This window comes from Girardinichthys multiradiatus, chromosome 14, assembly GCF_021462225.1.
Source record: "Girardinichthys multiradiatus isolate DD_20200921_A chromosome 14, DD_fGirMul_XY1, whole genome shotgun sequence".
NCBI classification, from domain to species: Eukaryota; Metazoa; Chordata; class Actinopteri; order Cyprinodontiformes; family Goodeidae; genus Girardinichthys; species Girardinichthys multiradiatus.
Genome location: NC_061807.1, coordinates 26,673,103 through 26,690,990, shown reverse-complemented (window position 1 = coordinate 26,690,990; position 17,888 = coordinate 26,673,103). Strand labels below are relative to the sequence as shown.

General features: G+C 41.9%; 1 protein-coding gene across 4 annotated transcripts; it reads left to right on the top strand.

The window, feature by feature from the left end:
* Positions 1-2,339: 2,339 nt before the first annotated feature.
* Positions 2,340-17,610, top strand: LOC124881035 (phospholipid scramblase 3-like). Of its 4 annotated transcripts, XM_047386523.1 has the most exons (9): positions 2,340-2,410; positions 2,551-2,645; positions 3,138-3,223; positions 9,464-9,732; positions 10,475-10,517; positions 11,787-12,007; positions 15,198-15,359; positions 16,194-16,355; positions 16,444-17,610. In XM_047386523.1, exons 3-9 carry the CDS (start codon positions 3,211-3,213, stop codon positions 16,501-16,503), a joined length of 930 nt encoding a protein of 309 aa, XP_047242479.1. In that variant the 5' UTR covers positions 2,340-2,410; positions 2,551-2,645; positions 3,138-3,210; the 3' UTR covers positions 16,504-17,610. The 4 variants fall into 4 exon arrangements, with proteins under 4 accessions (XP_047242479.1, XP_047242477.1, XP_047242478.1 ...); XM_047386521.1 differs by having other exon boundaries at positions 2,360-2,645; XM_047386522.1 differs by having other exon boundaries at positions 2,360-2,712.
* The last annotated feature ends 278 nt before the right edge of the window (positions 17,611-17,888 follow it).

Here is a 17,888-nt window from a genome sequence, read left to right as displayed (position 1 = left end):
TTGGTCGGGAATCCTTTTGCAGAAATGACTGCTTCAATGCGGCGTGGCATGGAGGCAATCAGCCTGTGGCACTGCTGAGGTGTTATGGAGGCCCAGGATGCTTCGATAGCGGCCTTTAGCTCATCCAGAGTGTTGGGTCTTGAGTCTCTCAACGTTCTCTTCACAATATCCCACAGATTCTCTATGGGGTTCAGGTCAGGAGAGCTGGCAGGCCAATTGAGCACAGTGATACCATGGTCAGTAAACCATTTACCAGTGGTTTTGGCACTGTGAGCAGGTGCCAGGTCGTGCTGAAAAATGAAATCTTCATCTCCATAAAGCTTTTCAGCAGATGGAAGCATGAAGTGCTCCAAAATCTCCTGATAGCTAGCTGCATTGACCCTGCCCTTGATAAAACACAGTGGACCAACACCAGCAGCTGACACGGCACCCCAGACCATCACTGACTGTGGGTACTTGACACTGGACTTCTGGCATTTTGGCTTTTCCTTCTCCCCAGTCTTCCTCCAGACTCTGGCACCTTGATTTCTGAATGACATGCAGAATTTGCTTTCATCCGAAAAAAGTACTTTGGACCACTGAGCAACAGTCCAGTGCTGCTTCTCTGTAGCCCAGGTCAGGCGCTTCTGCCGCTGTTTCTGGTTCAAAAGTGGCTTGACCTGGGGAATGCGGCACCTGTAGCCCATTTCCTGCACACGCCTGTGCACGGTGGCTCTGGATGTTTCTACTCCAGACTCAGTCCACTGCTTCCGCAGGTCCCCCAAGGTCTGGAATCGGCCCTTCTCCACAATCTTCCTCAGGGTACAGGTCACCTCTTCTCGTTGTGCAGCGTTTTCTGCCACACTTTTTCCTTCCCACAGACTTCCCACTGAGGTGCCTTGATACAGCACTCTGGGAACAGCCTATTCGTTCAGAAATGTCTTTCTGTGTCTTAACCTCTTGCTTGAGGGTGTCAATAGTGGCCTTCTAGACAGCCGTCAGGTCGGCAGTCTTACCCATGATTGGGGTTTTGAGTGATGAACCAGGCTGGGAGTTTTAAAGGCCTCAGGAATCTTTTGCAGGTGTTTAGAGTTAACTCGTTGATTCAGATGATTAGGTTCATAGCTCGTTTAGAGACCCTTTTAATGATATGCTAATTTTGTGAGTTAGGAATTTTGGGTTTTCATGAGCTGTATGCCAAAATCATCCGTATTAAGACAATAAAAGACCTGAAATATTTCAGTTAGTGTGCAATGAATCTAAAATATATGAATGTTAAATTTTCATCATGACATTATGGAAAATAATGAACTTTATCACAATATGCTAATATTTTGAGAAGGACCTGTATACTTACACACATGTACATATCTATCTATGATATAGGGTAAGGGTAGGGTTAGGGTAAGTTTATTTATATAGCGCTTTTCAGCAACGAGACACTCAAAGCGCTGTACATACAATTACAATACAATCACAAAGCAAATAAACACAGATACAGACACATAAAAACAAATCAAATGATAAAATCAAACAACAGAGGTAATTTAAAAAAGTAAAATAAAATACAGAGAATACAATGATGGACAAGAAAATGAAAGGAAAATTGGACTGAAAACGCGACTAATCATGCCTAGATGGCACAGTCAAAGGCCACTCTAAACAAATAAGTTTTTAATCTTGATTTAAAGCAACTTAGGGTACATATCTATATATATACCCCACTCTGGGCTTTATTTTTTACTTTTTTATTTCATATATATATATATGAAATACTGTGAAATTATTAAATAATGACAATAATAAATAAAATAATAAAAATGTTGGGAACTGATTATTAAAATAAACAGTTATTGAGGGCTGCATGGTGGTGCAGTTGGTAGCACTGTTGCCTTGCAGCAAGAAGGTCATGGGTTTGATTCCCTACTGGGGAGTTTGCATGTTCTCCCTGTGCATGCATGGGTTCTCACTGGGTACTCCAGCTTCCTCCCACAGTCCAAAGACATGCCTGTTAGGTTAATTGGTCTCTTTAAATTGCCCCTTAGGTGTATGAATGAGTGTGTGCATGGTTGTTTGTGTGTTGCCCTGCGATGGACTGGCGACTTGTCCAGGGTATACCCTGCTTCTCGCCCATAGACTGCTGGAGATAGACACCAGCTCTCCTGTGACCCACTATGGAATATGCGGTAGAAAATGACTGACTGACGTTTGTTATCGATTCCCTTCTCGGTTGTTCTAATGTCGATTTTAAGACTCGTTTAATTTTCTAAGTGTCAAAGTAAGATGTAAAACACTACTCACTTGCTTTTATTTTGAAAGTACCATAATGCTGGTTGCACGCACGCACGCGGAAGTGCGTAAAAGACGCAACGTAAAGGTCTGACCGTTTTCTTCGACTGGAGTTGTGCTCGACGTGAATAACTTCGAAAAAGTACGTTTCCGTTTTCCACCTGTGAGCTGGCTGTGTCAGCTAAGGTTGGTCTAAAATAATTCAGACATAACTGTTAGCTCGAATAAATCTGGTTCCCGCCTCTGTTCATATTTGTCCCCTGCGGGTTGCCGCCCTTCAAGGGAGCCCAAAGAAATCTCTCAGGAGACGGAAAGGGGAGGAGAGATTGAAGGGGAGGTGGAGTGACTGTGGCGACTGCAGCAGTAACGGCAAACAGGTTGGTAAAAGGACTCGAAACACCACTTATCTGCTTTTCTACTCTTCCTTTGGATTTATTTACTCGGGTAAGTTAAGTTACATCACATCAGTACTTAAAACGCTGATTGGAGGTTTTTATTTGGTGTTTACTGCTCAGTTTTAACGGGGTAGAGTGGAAAAAAAGGCCACAACAGGCCAGCATGTTTTAGATAAGAAGTTACGTTTTCCCTGAAAATGTTATAAACGATTAAAGCAGGTGGAACCAGTAGTGACCAGTTAAGTGTGCCTGTTTAAACATGGCACACCCACTTTTACTCTGTTAGCTTTTCTTTTCTTTTTGGTTGTAATTGTGGCTTCATAAACATGCCTTATAGCAGTAATATGGTTTCCATTATGCGCCCTGGATTCTCGCTTTTTCTTTCTGTACACCCCTCCTCACCTTTCCACGGTTTCGGTTTATATGACAACTCTCCCACCCCTTTTTTTCTACATTTTTTTTTCTCTCCCTCAGTTTTCCAAGGAAAACCTGGGAGGGATTTCGGAAGTGTGACCTCATTTTGATCTCCATTTCTCCACCAATCACAATGTCTGCTCCAGGTAAGTTATTTCCGGTTACATCAACATTTCAGTGCAGATTCTGTGCATATTTTCCACGTTACCATAAAAAAAACAAAAACTTTCCTCCTCTCAGTCCCTCCCATGATGACATCTTGCAGCTATTGTGACATTGTTTGACTCGTCCTACAAAGTTTCCACCACTCTTGCCTAACCCAGGTTTTTTACACAGAGTTCAGTGAATAATGAGCCGGCACAGCCTCCGCGACCTTCGACCTTCTGACTCCTCACGTGTCCTCTGTGCCTGAAAGGTGGTGTAATCAGAAACCTGGGATGCTACGGTGATAGCATCTCTGATTTTGGTCCTGTAGACCCTTTCCTCCCTGTTGAAAGTTTTGGGGATGTCCTGCGTGCCTGTCTAGCTCCTTTTCCCTGCCTGTACAGTCAGCCTTGCATTTGCGCAGATGCAAATCTTGTGTTGTTCCCAGGAAAGTGGGTGAAGGAATGTGAAAAGAGTCGGGCCTGATTTCTTATTTCCCGTCTTATGAGCTAAAACAAATTGGACTCTCATGACCTTCTACTTGCTGGGCTTAACTCGTTGTTGGGGCTTAATACCAAGATCACAAAAACCTGTTTTGTTAGATGTTAGTCACATCAGTGTGTACACAACGAGGAACTGAGTGAAATGTCGGGAGGAAAGCTGACAAACATATCTCTGTTTTAGGCAAAACAGAGGAGATGCACTAATATCTATATTTAAATGGTTGGATCGGAAATGTCTCAGTCCAAAAAAAAAAGAGGGAGTTCTTGAAGAGTGGAAATGGACTCTGGGTCATGCTATTTTATTGCTTCCTGACTGTATTTCGTACAGTTTTGTACCAGTGTCCTCACACTATGGCATATATTTAATTTTTTTGTTGCAGTTAGATATTTTCATCAATTATGGAGTCAAACAAATGGTCTAAAAATGTAAAATGGGTTGTGTTTGCCTCTTGACTTTTCTACAGTAAGGACAGGTTAGACCCCTGATCAAAGCACAATGACTCTGACTGATTTTATTTATTGTTGGCACATGACAAAATTTCCTTACTGCAGACTATACAGCGTTGTATAAAAATCATCCATCCATTGTCTACACCCTGGACAGGCCGCCAGTTGTGAAAGTCATTAATTAGTGAAATGATTTCATTTGTTAAGAGGATAAACGTTATCCCAACCTACAGGGGTTGGACAATGAAACTGAAACACCTGGTTTTAGACAACAATAATTTGTTAGAATGGTGTAGGGCCTCCTTTTGCGGCCAATACAGCGTCAATTTGTCTTGGGAATGACATATACATCACAAAGACCTGCTGTCTTGGTCACAGATGCGCCAGCAAGACGTGCACCAACAATTTGTCCTCTTTTGAACTCTGGTATGTCACCCATAATGTTGTGTGCATTTCAATATTTTGAGCAAAACTGTGCTCTTACCCTGCTACAGTGCTTTGCAAAAGTACGCGGCCCCTTTGAACTTTTCAACCTTTTGCCACATTTCAGGCTTCAAACATAAAGATATAAAATTCAAATTTTTTGTGAAGATTCAACAACAAGTGGGACACAATCGTGAAGTGAAATGAAATTTATTGGATGTGTCAAACCTTTTTAACAAATAAAAAACTGAAAAGTGGGGCGTGCAATATTATTCGGCCCCTTTACTTTCAGTGGAGCAAACTCACTCCAGAAGTTCAGTGAGGATCTCTGAATGATCCAATGTTGTCCCAAATGACTGATGATGATAAATAGAATCCACCTGTGTGTAATCAAGTCTCTATATAAATGCACCTGCTCTGTGATAGTCTCAGGGTTCTGTTCAAAGCGCAGAGAGCATCATGAAGACCAAGGAACACACCAGGCAGGTCCGAGATACTGTTGTGGAGAAGTTTAAAGCTGGATTTGGATACAAAAAGATTTCCCAAGCTTTAAACATCCCAAGGAGCACTGTGCAAGCAATCATATTGAAATGGAAGGACTATCAGACCACTGCAAATCTACCAAGACCCGGCCGTCCCTCTAAACTTTCTTCTCGAACAAGGAGAAGACTGATCAGAGATTCAACCAAGAGGCCCATGATCACTCTGGATGAACTGCAGAGATCTACAGCTGAGGTGGGAGAGTCTGTCCATAGGACAACAATCAGTCGTACACTGCATAAATCTAGCCTTTATGGAAGAGTGGCAAGAAGAAAGCCATTTCTCAAAGATATCCATAAAAAGTCTCGTTTAAAGTTTGCCACAAGCCACCTGGGAGACACACCAAACATGGAAGAAGGTGCTCTGGTCAGATGAAACCAAAATCAAACTGTTTGGCCACAATGCAAAATGATATGTTTGGCGTAAAAGCAACACAGCTCATCACCCTGAACACACCATCCCCACTGTCAAACATGGTGGTGGCAGCATCATGGTTTGGGCCTGCTTTTCATCAGCAGGGACAGGGAAGATGGTCAAAATAGATGGGAAGATGGATGGGGCCAAATACAGGACCATTCTGGAAGAAAACCTGTTGGAGTCTGCAAGAGACCTGAGACTGGGACGGAGATTTATCTTCCAACAAGACAATGATCCAAAACATAAAGCCAAATCTACAATGGAATGGTTCACAAATAAACGTATCCAGGTGTTGGAATGGCCAAGTCAAAGTCCAGACCTGAATCCAATCGAGAATCTGTGGAAAGAGTTGAAGACTGCTGTTCACGAACGCTCTCCATCCAACCTCACTGAGCTCCAGCTGGTTTGCAAGGAAGAATGGGCAAGAATTTCATTCTCCCGATGTGCAAAACTGATAGAGACAAACCCCAAGCGACTTGCAGCTGTAATTGCAGCAAAGGATGGTGCTACAAAGTATTAACGCGAGGGGGCCGAATAATATTGCACGTCCCACTTCTCAGTTTTTTATTTGTTAAAAAAGTTTGACACATCCAATAAATTTCATTCCACTTCACGATTGTGTCCCACTTGTTGTTGATTCTTCACAAAAAATTTTAATTTTATATCTTTATGTTTGAAGCCTGAAATGAGGCAAGAGGTTGAAAAGTTCAAGGAGGCCGAGTACTTTCGCAAGGCACTGTAATTGAACCTTCACACTCTGCTCTTACTGGTGCAATGTGCAATCAATAAAGACTGGCTACCAGGCTGGTCCAATTTAGCCATGAAACCTCCCACATTAAATGACAGGTGTTTCAGTCTCATTGTCCAACCCCTGTAGATGGTCTTGCTGTCCTCTAACCGTAATACCTGGTTGTTCTATCCTCTAGTGTTTGTGAAAACTGGCAATGAGTCTTTTACATCGCTGTGGAGGAGTTTTGGCCCACTCGTCTTTACAAAATTTCAGTGGAGCGTTTTAGGGCATGAACAGCCGGTTCAAGCTCTTGACACAGAATCTCAGATTTAAGTCACGACTTTGACTAGGCCACTCTGAAAGCTTCTTTTGTCATGAAATAACTCTCTGTAAAAGTCATCATTTCATCCCTGACAAAGTCGAGCACTATATGAGGAGAACTGTAAGGATATGAAATGGAGAATGGGTGAAAAGGTGGGGATTCTTGGTAATTCTTTGGCTAAACTGTATTACAAGTCCGGATTTGTCTCCAGGTCCAATTCACCTAATCCCCTGCAGTTCTTGATGCTTGTTCAAACTGTAGCTTCTTTCACAAAACATTTCTCTCATAAAGGCCAGGGAGGCGGGTATATTCTGCACATCTGTGAGGTTTTGAAACGAAGTGTAGGATGACGGCAGCCGTCGCGCTGCATCGACGTGGGCCCTACACATACAGTCCACGTTGGCGGTCTCCCCATACTTTTCTTTTCAAAAACAATAAAGCCAGTTTAGCAATCCTGTCGTTGGACGAACAAATGCTTTAAATTAAGATTAAATATCTCAGCTTCTTTCTCTTCTCTTCAGAAGTTACGTTTCAGTCCTGTTTACACTTTCAAATCCTGTGGCTAGCTGGTCACACCGTATGTATTCACTATTTCCCTTCCCAGCCTCACAAGGTCGACTTGTCCCCGTACAAGTCAGTCGTTGCAGGCCTGTGACTACCTCGCTTGGCGAGTCGGGTGTAACAGAGGTGGGCTGACCTCAACCCTCCTCGTCACATTAAAAGAACACCTGGAGACGGCACACCTTTGTGGAAGAGTCTTACTCACGCCATATAACCTGATGTAACCTGATGCTTGAGCTACTGTTCAACCAGGCGGAGGTCCAGTCTTCAACTGAATCCTGGCCACACCTTGATTCTTGTGTTTTTCTGGCATTCTGTAGTAGATCCACTGTTCTGAATGGGAACATTGTTGTGTTGATGACCCAGTTTGGTCCAAATTTCAGTTGTCAGACAGATGGTCTCACATTGACTATGGAGTACTTTCCTTTACAAGGGGATTCATGGTCGACCATCACAATTCCTCCACAAATGTGGGAGATGCTGAAAAGTCTTATAGAGAACAACTCATGGTGTACACTTTGATTTTGTACACACGGCTCGTCTATTTTGGCCGTCTTTTTGTTTAATACATGATGGTGTGGTTTCTGTTGTGTGTTTTGCAAACTTAAGGTGAGATTTAAACCATGTTTAGAACCCAGTAAAGACCAGAACATTCATGCTTTTTCCCTTATAGGAAAAGCCGTTCAACTGAAAGTGGATGTACTTTGTTTTTACCATGACTGTTCACACATCTTCTGTTCGCTCCCTGTCCTGTAAAAAGCTTCTTTTTGCTGCGGTTTCTGGCGCTCCCAGCAGGGAGAAGTTGCACAATCCAGGCTAAACGGAAGCATGGAGGCATTCTCACACAACAATCAGTCCCACCTCTAAACATTGTTCCCACCATCATCTTCTGTCTTTTAATGAATCGTCTGATTCTTACCGCGAGGGTAAGGTAATGAACAAGTCTAGGCTTCAGTGGTTTGCATTGTGGCTTCTTCTCTGTTTCAGCTTTTCTCCAGTTTAGCAGGTTATGATGCTTGCGGGGCAGAAATTCTCAAAGAAGGCAGGTTTGTTGTCAGTTTTAGGAAATATATTTGCAGTGGAAGTGTTTTTCGGTAGGCTATGTGTAAAATTGTCCTGTATAAATGCAATTAGAGATTCAGTACATTTTAGATTATAGAAAATTAGCTTGAAAATTTGAATGGCAAAAGTCGGCTTAATATAGAAGTGAATAAGCCTTGACGATGACTTTAGTTTTGTGTGATGTTTGCTTGTGGTTTAGCTGGTTCTGGTTAACACAAACTTATTTAACTGTTGGAATTAAACCTTTTCAGTTTTGTCTTCTGTGTATCCAAGATTGGGTTGCGGAGCAGGTCCGAGGGACCTCTCCAGCTCGTTCTGGAGGTTCCCAAGGCATTTCCAGGCCAGACGGCATATGATGTTGTTCCACTGAGTGCTTAGCATGTGAATCCCAGTGGGATGTGCTTGGAAAAGCTCTATGAGAGGCATCCTGGGGTGACCTGAACCACCTGAACTGACTTGCAGTTTGATGTGAAGGGACGGTTCTTTAAGGCTGAGTCCATCCACATGGCAAACAAATGTTGTAGTATTTTGTAACTGCATCATGCCGAAGGTCAGGGCTTGAAGACAGGAACAGGATAGCAACACTTGCGAAAACATGGGAACCTGTGGTTTCCGAACCAAACACCGCCCCACTGTGTGTGGCAGAAAACTGTGAAACACGTTGGTGGCAATGTAATGCTGTGGGGATGCAGTAGGAACTAGGAAGCTGGTCAGAGCTGATGGGAAGATGGATGGAGCTAAATACAGGAAGAAAACCTGTTAGAAGCTGCTAAAGGCTCAAGACTGTGGTTGCAGATCACCTTCTAGCAGAACAACCCTTAATTTACGACCCGAGCTACACATTCCATTGTAGCTCTGGTTTTAGATTATTTAATGTGTTACAATGGCTTAGTCAAAGTCCAGACCTAAATCCAATTGAAAATCTGCTGCAAGACCTGAACCTTAAATGTTCACAGATACTCTCCATGCATTCTTACTGAGATTGAGCCTTTTTGTAAAGAGAACTGGATAAAAAAAGCTTAAAAAGTATTTACTCAGAGGGGATAAAATACCTTTAGGAGTTTTATTTGTAGTTTTCTTTACAATCCCCAACTTTACAATTTTGCACTACTTTGTGCTGGTCTATCAGGTAAAATTCTAGGGAAACCTGCAATATATAATCTCATCATTGAGAAAACCAGGAATTTCAGCTTGGAATCAGTAAAAGATGAACATGTTTCTCTGTATTTCTCTCTAGGTTATTCAAGCCCTCCCAACCAGCCTCTTTTCCCACAACCCGGTGGCCATGCTGCACCCCCTTATCCGGTTCCAGCGGGGGGCTACGGAGACCCCAGCCAGGTCCCTCCACCAGGCTTTAACATGGGCTACAACCCGGGGCCACCTCCGGTTATGTATCAACCGGGCCCTGCTCCTGGTCAAGGACAGGAGTATGGTGGCATGCCAATGGGCATCTCTCCGGCTCCAGTTGCTGTCGGGGTCCCGCCTGGGCTCGAGTATCTAACACAGGTAGGTCAGAAAGAGAGGAAATATCTGATCAACATATGCAACTAAAATTCTGTCAGATTAACATTAGTTTGTGCCATTAAAATCAGAAAATGTTGCCGGTGGTCACAATCAGTGCTAGCGATGCTTCCTTCCCTTCTAGTGTTGAGAAACAGCTTAAAGTCTAAGTGGATTTCTACCATTGTGGAGGAAGCATCAACGTGCTTTATTGCACTCTGTTTCCGCTCACGTGTCGCTTGATTCCTGTTAGAAAAACATAACATAAGACGGCTAAGATGCACTCTTTTATTTATTTTACTTCCACAGAGCTTACACTGAATTTATTCAAAATAATCTGGCTGCATCTTTTAAAACATCCCAGTCAGATGTCTAGGTTTTCTTTTCCCTATGTTGTTTTATAAACTTTATCCTGTTGGCCGTTTGAACTTTGAAACAATGTACCCATAAAAGAACAGTAAGTCAGCAGGTTTGCTGTGTGTAAATTTTCACATTAAGCTGTGGGCTCAGGTGAAATGGTAAAAAGTTACCTTATACGTGAGAGTCTGCTCGTACTAACCTGTTGGTGTTTTCAAAAGTTAAAATTCTTGCTGTATGCTACTCTGCACTGAAAATATTTAAAATATGCTTGCAGTCCTTTCGCCTGTTTCAAGATGGGAAGAGGATGCATGGATTTGCAGGAATGAACATGACTTCTGGAGTTGGAGTTGTCCGCTCCTTGTCTGTAATTTTGTTCTGTGTGTTTTAGATCGATCAGATCCTGATCCATCAAAAAGTTGAGCTCCTAGAAGGTAAATCTTATTCATGTAGCTTTTTTACCTACAATTGATGGGCTCCCTTTGTAAAGGTGTGTGAAAAAATAAAATAATCTTTTCTTGCAGTAGCAGAACCACTGAAAATTGTAGAAAATCTAACCTTTAATTTAAGAGGATTTGATGCATGAGAGGAGAGATCAAACAGTAGATGAATATTTACATTAGGATTTAGGTCTGGGGACTGAGATGTCCTTTGAAGGAGGTACATGTTGTATCTGGTGAACCAGTTTCCTGCCATTATTCTCCAGAAATGTCATTTAGGAACAATTTCCAGATTTCTGGCAGGAGCCATCAGATCCTGATGATGCTGCCCACGTTTTAACAATATTTCCAAGGTTTTTGGAGAGGAAACGGGACCACAGCATCACAGATCCTCCGCTGTGCTTGACAATGGACACAAGGTGCTTTTCCACATATTTAGTCTGTGTTTTATGCCAGACTCACCTGGAGGGCTTGTTGTAAAACAAAAAGCCACACTCTTAGTCCCATCTGAACAAAACACATGATTCAGTAGCAGTTAGCAAACACCACATGTTTATGTTTGTGATGGTAGAACAGAAATGGCTTTTTCTGGTATCACTCCCCAACAACTGGTTGCCATGCCTCTCTTACCGTTCGTTTTAGGCATGTTTCTGGTATGGTCAGTGGGCCCGGTGGGGCCAATTGTATGATTTTTCTCTGTGTCCGTGTTGTTGACATTCGACATTGAGACATTGAGTAATGAGGTTCAGTGGACGGGGAGCGGCATACCTTATCGCTGTTAAATAAGCAAACACGTAAAGCTTTGGGTCGGTCCCCCTTCATTTCTTCATCGTAGCTGAGAAGCCTTAATGTTTTCACATGGCGGAGTTTAGTGAAAGCTGGGAGTCCTCCCTGCTTTGTTTTGGTGTCACTTTTTAAAGTTGAGTACTGTAGTTCTGCCCATTAAAAAAAAGTTCCTAGAAACTTTGGCTTAAAATACATTTTTTACATTTATGCAACAGGTGAGTTTTGTTAAAATCATTTATTAGTTAATTAGTAGATTTTTTTTCTGCACTATATAAATATAAGCAAATTGAAGCTAGGATTTTCTACATTTTATTTTTTTGTGAGTTGATGCTGCAACAAAATATTAATTAATTTAAAGGTTTTTTTTAACACATCTTAATCAAGGGTGCACGCAAATTTCTGAGTCTGGACAAGGAAGTGCTTCATGCTCAGCTTTACGCCCCTGTCGAACCATCTCCTCTCCTTGCTCTTCCACAGCCTTCATTGGATTTGAAACAAACAATCAATATGAGATAAAAAACAGTCTGGGCCAGAAGATCTACAAGGCCAAGGAGAAGAACGACTGCTGCACCAGGAACTGCTGCGGCTCTCTGCGCAGCTTCGACATGAAGATCATCGACAACTTGGACAGGGAGGTCATCCGTCTCATCCGGCCTTTCCGATGTGTCTCCTGCTGTTGTCCTTGCTGTCTGCAGGAGGTCTGTCCTAAACATTTACCTGGTGTGTCTGTTTGGCTGAAATGACTCAGAACTTTTCTAGTAGAAGGTATTAATAGCCTCATATTGTAACTATCTAACCCACCTAGTCCTGTATTGTTCCGGTGGACAGGTTTATTCAAGATTGGCATGGATCAGTTTAATGATGGAGATAATTGATAATGGCAAGAATTTTCTCTGGCTGCCCCTCCCCCACCTGTTGCTGTGCACTGACGAACAGCTGGTCCATAGAAGGCTTCGACATGTTTTTTTGGCCCATTCCTTCAGACAGAACTGGTGTCGGTGGGACTCTCCAGGTCATTGTCTATTTGGAAGACCTATTTGTGGCCAAGCTTTAACTTCCCGCCTGATGTCTTTGGATGTTGCCTCAGTATTTCTGGGTAATGTTCCTCCCGCATGTCGGGATCTATTTTGTATGACGCACCACTCCCCTCTGCAGTAAAGCGCTCAAACAACATGATACTGCCAGCTTTGTCCTTCACAGTCCAGATGGTGTTCTCAGGCTTGCAAGCCACACAAGGAATTAGTGTAATCATTTGAAGCATTAATAAGATAAGATAAAACTATTTTGTCCTCCGAGGTGGAAATTTTCAACAAATTGACAGTTTGTACATTTATTTGGATACCATGGTTAGATCCCATCCTTTCAATTGGTTATTCCACTAGAAATCAATGATTTCTTACAAATGTTTTTGTTTTCATAGGAACCCTGTAATACTTCCCTGAGTTTTAGAGGTTCAATCTGGCGAAAAAACCCAAAAAACAGCATGGCAGCTGTGTTTGCCAAAATATTCCTTGCTGTCTTCCATGTTCTGTCAACAAAATGTTGAGACTTAGCTTTTTGTGGTTTTCCCACTATTTTACCTGCCATTGAAACTATTCTCAGACCACACCATGCAGGATGACCCCAAGACCAGACAGTTTTCTTAAAAGCCTCTTGAGCATTTCCTAAAAACATAGTTAGTATTTTCTGCACAGCTGGGCTGACTGTCCGGAAATGAGCCTCGGGAATTTTAAATTTGCTCCATTTTATAACCTTGTCTAGAACATATGATTAGTTCTTCTGTCCATAACGAACACCATGTTCAAACATAAGGGTGTTCATCAGTGCACTTGGCACCAGGACACCCTAGGCAGGAGGTTGATGATCGACTTTGTCGTCGTATCTTCAGACCTTCGGCCGCATGTTTTGGACACTCTGGGGAAGAAAGACCGTGGATATTGAAATGTTTACACACCCCTGTTACTATGTCAGGTTTTTGGGTTGTAAAAATGAGACAAAGATAACTAATCTGAGAGCCTTAAAAAAACAACAATAACCTGGTTAAATACTGGTGCAAACCTTTAAACTAATACTTTACAGACCCACCTTAATTGTCTGTAGTAGTAGATCTGGTTATCCTTACATAATGTTCAGCTGTCCTAGGAGGACTTTCTTGACTTTTGCTCATTTGGATTATCTAGCTAAAGTCATTGTTTGCTTAGAGGTCACAAAGGATCAAAATGATCCTGTTGTACAAAGGTATCAATCAGGAGGAAGGTATAGAAAAACACCATCGCACCGTGGAGACAAAAATCAATAACTGGATAAAATAGTGACACTGCAAAAACTGGAGATTTCTCCAAAATTAAAGAAAAGAGAAGACAGGGGCAGGCGACGGAGGTTGACACCAATGCTGTTGAAAATGTTACTGGACTAAGGAGTAGACGTCTCATCTTTCTCCCCCAAAAGCAGATTTAGACCTGGCTAAAGTCTTCCAAAACCTTGTTGGAGAATATTTTATGGTCCTTTTGGACACAATTTCAAAATGAAAGTCAGGCACAAACAGAAAACGGCACATGAATATCATTCCTGCAGTAAAACACGGTGGTAGAAGCTTCATGCTCCAGGATTGTTTTTCTTCAGAAGGAACATAGCATTTGGACAAGGTAGAAGAAATTATAAACGGTTCAAAATATCAGTCGGTTCTGACCCCCAAATGTACACGGGTCTGCTAGAAATGACCAACCCTGAGTCCAGAGCTAAAGCTGGACCGAATGCTGAAATGAAAATGAAAAGGTGGTTCAACAAAGCTGAAGTTTGAGGATGCACTCACTTATGCAACCAGGTTCCTAGAGCTTTATTACCTTTTTATATTTTTCCCTGTAACAAATTTGTTAGTTTTTCAGCTGAATCGTGCAGTATATATATCTCACATTAAACGTGGAAAATGATTTCAAAGGATTTATCATTATTCCACAGAAACGCATTAAGAGGACTGTGTTCACTTTTTATATGAACTTTATGATTAGATGTTGGTTTTACCACCTAGATTGATTTATGTTGTGGTTTTATTTTTTGGTTCAGGTTTGTCCCACATAGATGGTGGTTTATCTGATGCCTTATTTAAAGGCCGTGTTGTTTTTACAACTTTCTCAGACATTTCTGTCAAATTGCACATGATTCATCAGATTACCAGGATATTAACTCGAGTTTAACTTAATCATTAAGAAATGTCATCGTAGAAATGTTCAACCAGCTTTTAAGTTGCACTTTGCCTTCAGTTGTAACCAATGGACTTTGGGTTATTGGTCATGGACAAGCTATGGAATCTGGACCAATCTGTCATAAAATGATAAACACATAGAGACAAAACTGGAAATATTTTTCACTCGCATGTTGCCTTTTTAAAATCCTGATCAGATTAATTTAACTCTGTCCAGATGCAACCAAACATAAATCAGGCCTCTGTCTTTCATCTTGTCTCCTTTCAGGCTGTTCCAGTCAGCCCAGTCAGGGGTGGGCTGTTAGGAGTCTGAATGGACCTTTTGTCTGTCCAAACTGTCTGCTCGTCATTTCCCAGATCCTCCGTCATGTTTCCCCCGTTTAAACCTGTCGTTAGCTCTCCATTCTGACTAGCCTGAGCTCAAGCTGATACCCCCCCCCCCCCCCCCCCCCCCCACACACACACACACACACAACACACAACACTTCTCTGTTCACTCCTCAAGCAGGAACCATGTGAGATTTACTACCTTTTTGTGTCACAATGGTTCAGTCACAGCTTCAATTATCATTCCTGCTGGCCTTCGTGAGTAGCTTTGGGACCTCGTGATGTTTTTATTTATAGTCGTTGGTGCCGATGAGAATGACTTTCTGAATTCTGTGTGGTAATGTGTATCTGACCCACAGATGGAGGTCCAGGCACCGCCGGGAACCACTGTAGGCTTCGTCAAACAGGACTGGCACCCTTTCCTGCCAAAGTTCTCCATCCAGGGAGCAGACGGACAAACTCTGCTGAGACTGGAGGGGCCCTGCTTCGCCTGCAACTGCTGCGGGGACGTCAACTTTGAGGTGAACTCTGACCTGTTCCTTAGAGGAGTAGTTTGAGCTTTCTTCTGTAAGCATCTTTCACATTGAATTTGGTTTGTTGAGGATTGCAAAAATGTCTGCTGTCACCGTGGCCAGAAGGAGGCATAGATACAATGACAGATGATGGAGAGAGAGAATCTTCTGTACATGTGTCAACAGATTTGGGCTGTAAAGGCAAAGCAGGATGTAGTCTTTGCCCCACTGAGTCCGTCTGGACCACAAACATGAAGTTTCTGCTTGCAGGACAACTTCCAACTCAGCCTTTTGCATGCGCAAATAAACAGAGAGGGAACTCTCTGTTTATTTGGTTTGTTATGTGATGACAAACCTACTGCTGTGAATAGTGACGACAAAGGTTACTGAACAGAACAGAAGCAAAAAGATCCGGAACTGGATCATTTATAATGATGCAGCACAACTACCCCTGCATGCTTCAAGCACCACAGCTTTGGTTTGCTTTTGCTGTAGTTCCACTGAGAGCAGTAGCAGCCAGTCAGTAACACACTCGGTTTCCTCATATATTTAGGCTGTTCTGCACCTGTTTTGCACCTGTTATCGATTGCACGTGCAATCTTTGACGATTGTGCGCAACGCGGCCACTTATTGCAAGTGCACTGTTGTTTTTTTTGCACAAGCAGATTAACGCCCCTTATTTGGGATCTTTTAAGATCAGGCCCTAGATGTACTTCATTTTCAAAAAGTGTGTAAATATTTCCAGGTCTGGATTTAGAGCTTCTGATAGTGATACCTGCAGCCAGGCAATATTCTGATAATTTATTGAGCTTGTGTGTTTTATTTATCATTATTGCTGTGTAGCTCAAGGGGAAGGATGGCGACCAATCCATTGGTCGGATCAGCAAGCAGTGGAGCGGCCTTTTGAAGGAAGTCTTCACAGACACGGACAACTTCGGCATTCAGTTCCCAATGGACCTGGATGTAAAGATAAAGGCTGTGCTGATGGGCGCCTGCTTCCTCATCGTGAGTTCCTGAATATAAGTGACCATATTAGTTTTTTATCTCCTGAGATCTTGCTTAAAGTTATTTTTTTGTTCTCGTTGATCTGCAGGACTTCATGTTCTTCGAGAAAGTCGGAGAAGCTAACCAACGCAGCTCTGTGTTTTCATAACTGGGGCAGAGAAAAGGAGTGCAAGAGTCCAGTCTTGTTATCCAGCGTCTGCATCTTTCTTTCTTACATTCATTCCCAGAATTCATTTATTAATGAGTTAAAAAAATAAAATCGGAGCTCTCTTGATTAGATTATTTTTGGAAATCTGAGCTGATGTTAATGTTTCCCACACTCCAAATATTTTTTACATGTTCATCCAGTTTGTGATAAAAGGTAAAAAATAAAGTGGGCCTCTTTTTTTATTCATGCTTTAACTAAGTGTTTGCAAACACTGAATGTTCTTTCTGCTTCAAAGACATTTCAGACCCCTGAAACGTCTGTGCTCTTTATTGTTATTGACATTTTTATAATCTTGCTCACAAAGCGTTCATAATAGACGTAGTATAAGTGCAATATCCTCGTGGATGTAGATGTTTTAATAACTTTCTTTTTTATGTCATGGCAGCAAGCACCTGAAGACATTGTCATTTTAAATTAGTTCACACCTGTGCTCTTCAATTTTCAGATCTGCACATTTAGTTCAGTTATGATCCATTATTCGTAGAATTACTAACAATTTTTACTAAAGAACTTCGCTTTACCAGATATTCTGTAAATACTTGTAATACTTTGATGTAGGACATTAACATTGTTTCACCTGCTTACTATCATATTATTAGGTTAGCTGCTGTTTATATTAAAGCAATATTCTGCTTGAGGGGCATGGATGTACACTTGTTGCTTTCACCATTTATCTGAAGCTAGAATTCAAATTTTGTGTATCATTTAACTTCAAAAGGAAGTGGGTTTTTTGCTGGTCTAAAAAAAAAAATGTGTGAACCTGAGTTGCATGCTAATAGATTTGACCAAAGTGATGATTTCCCCTGTTTTCACCACAGCTGTTTACAGGTTGTGGTGCCCATGATAAAACTGCAATGACTGTAAAGTGAATGATAACATGCTGTCTCAGCTGCTAAAGGTTTGCCATGGAAACCCTCCAGGTTTCCCTGAGACCAGTGTAAACGCATGACTTAAAAGTGAAAACAGAACCATGATGAAGGAAGCTAAGCTAAAAAAAAAAAAAAAGAGGTTGTAGTTTGTGAGCTCCGTGATTATAATGACGTCCAGTTTGAAAAATATAAATGATCTGCTTTGCATTCAAGCACGTGGTTGTGCTCATCAGGATAACATGGGCGTGACCCCTGTGACCCTTTTATTTGTCACTAACGCTCGTAGACTTTTTTTTTCCCCGTATGCCAGTATGCTGAGAAGGAAGCCAAAGTGTGTACACTATGTTCAGTGCAGATGGTCGGTTTAATTTGCAGCACATGCTTTTGTCTAATCAGTTATGCATACAAGTTGCATTTTTCTATCTGTCCTGAAACTTTTGCATTTTTTTACAGCCA

Bases quoted from the DNA above. Each gene is read 5' to 3' on its own strand.
- LOC124881035 (XM_047386523.1), top strand. The intron at 9,733-10,474 runs GTAGGTCAGAAA...TGTGTGTTTTAG, and splicing joins GGCTCGAGTATCTAACACAG to ATCGATCAGATCCTGATCCA. The intron at 16,356-16,443 runs GTGAGTTCCTGA...GTTGATCTGCAG, and splicing joins TGGGCGCCTGCTTCCTCATC to GACTTCATGTTCTTCGAGAA.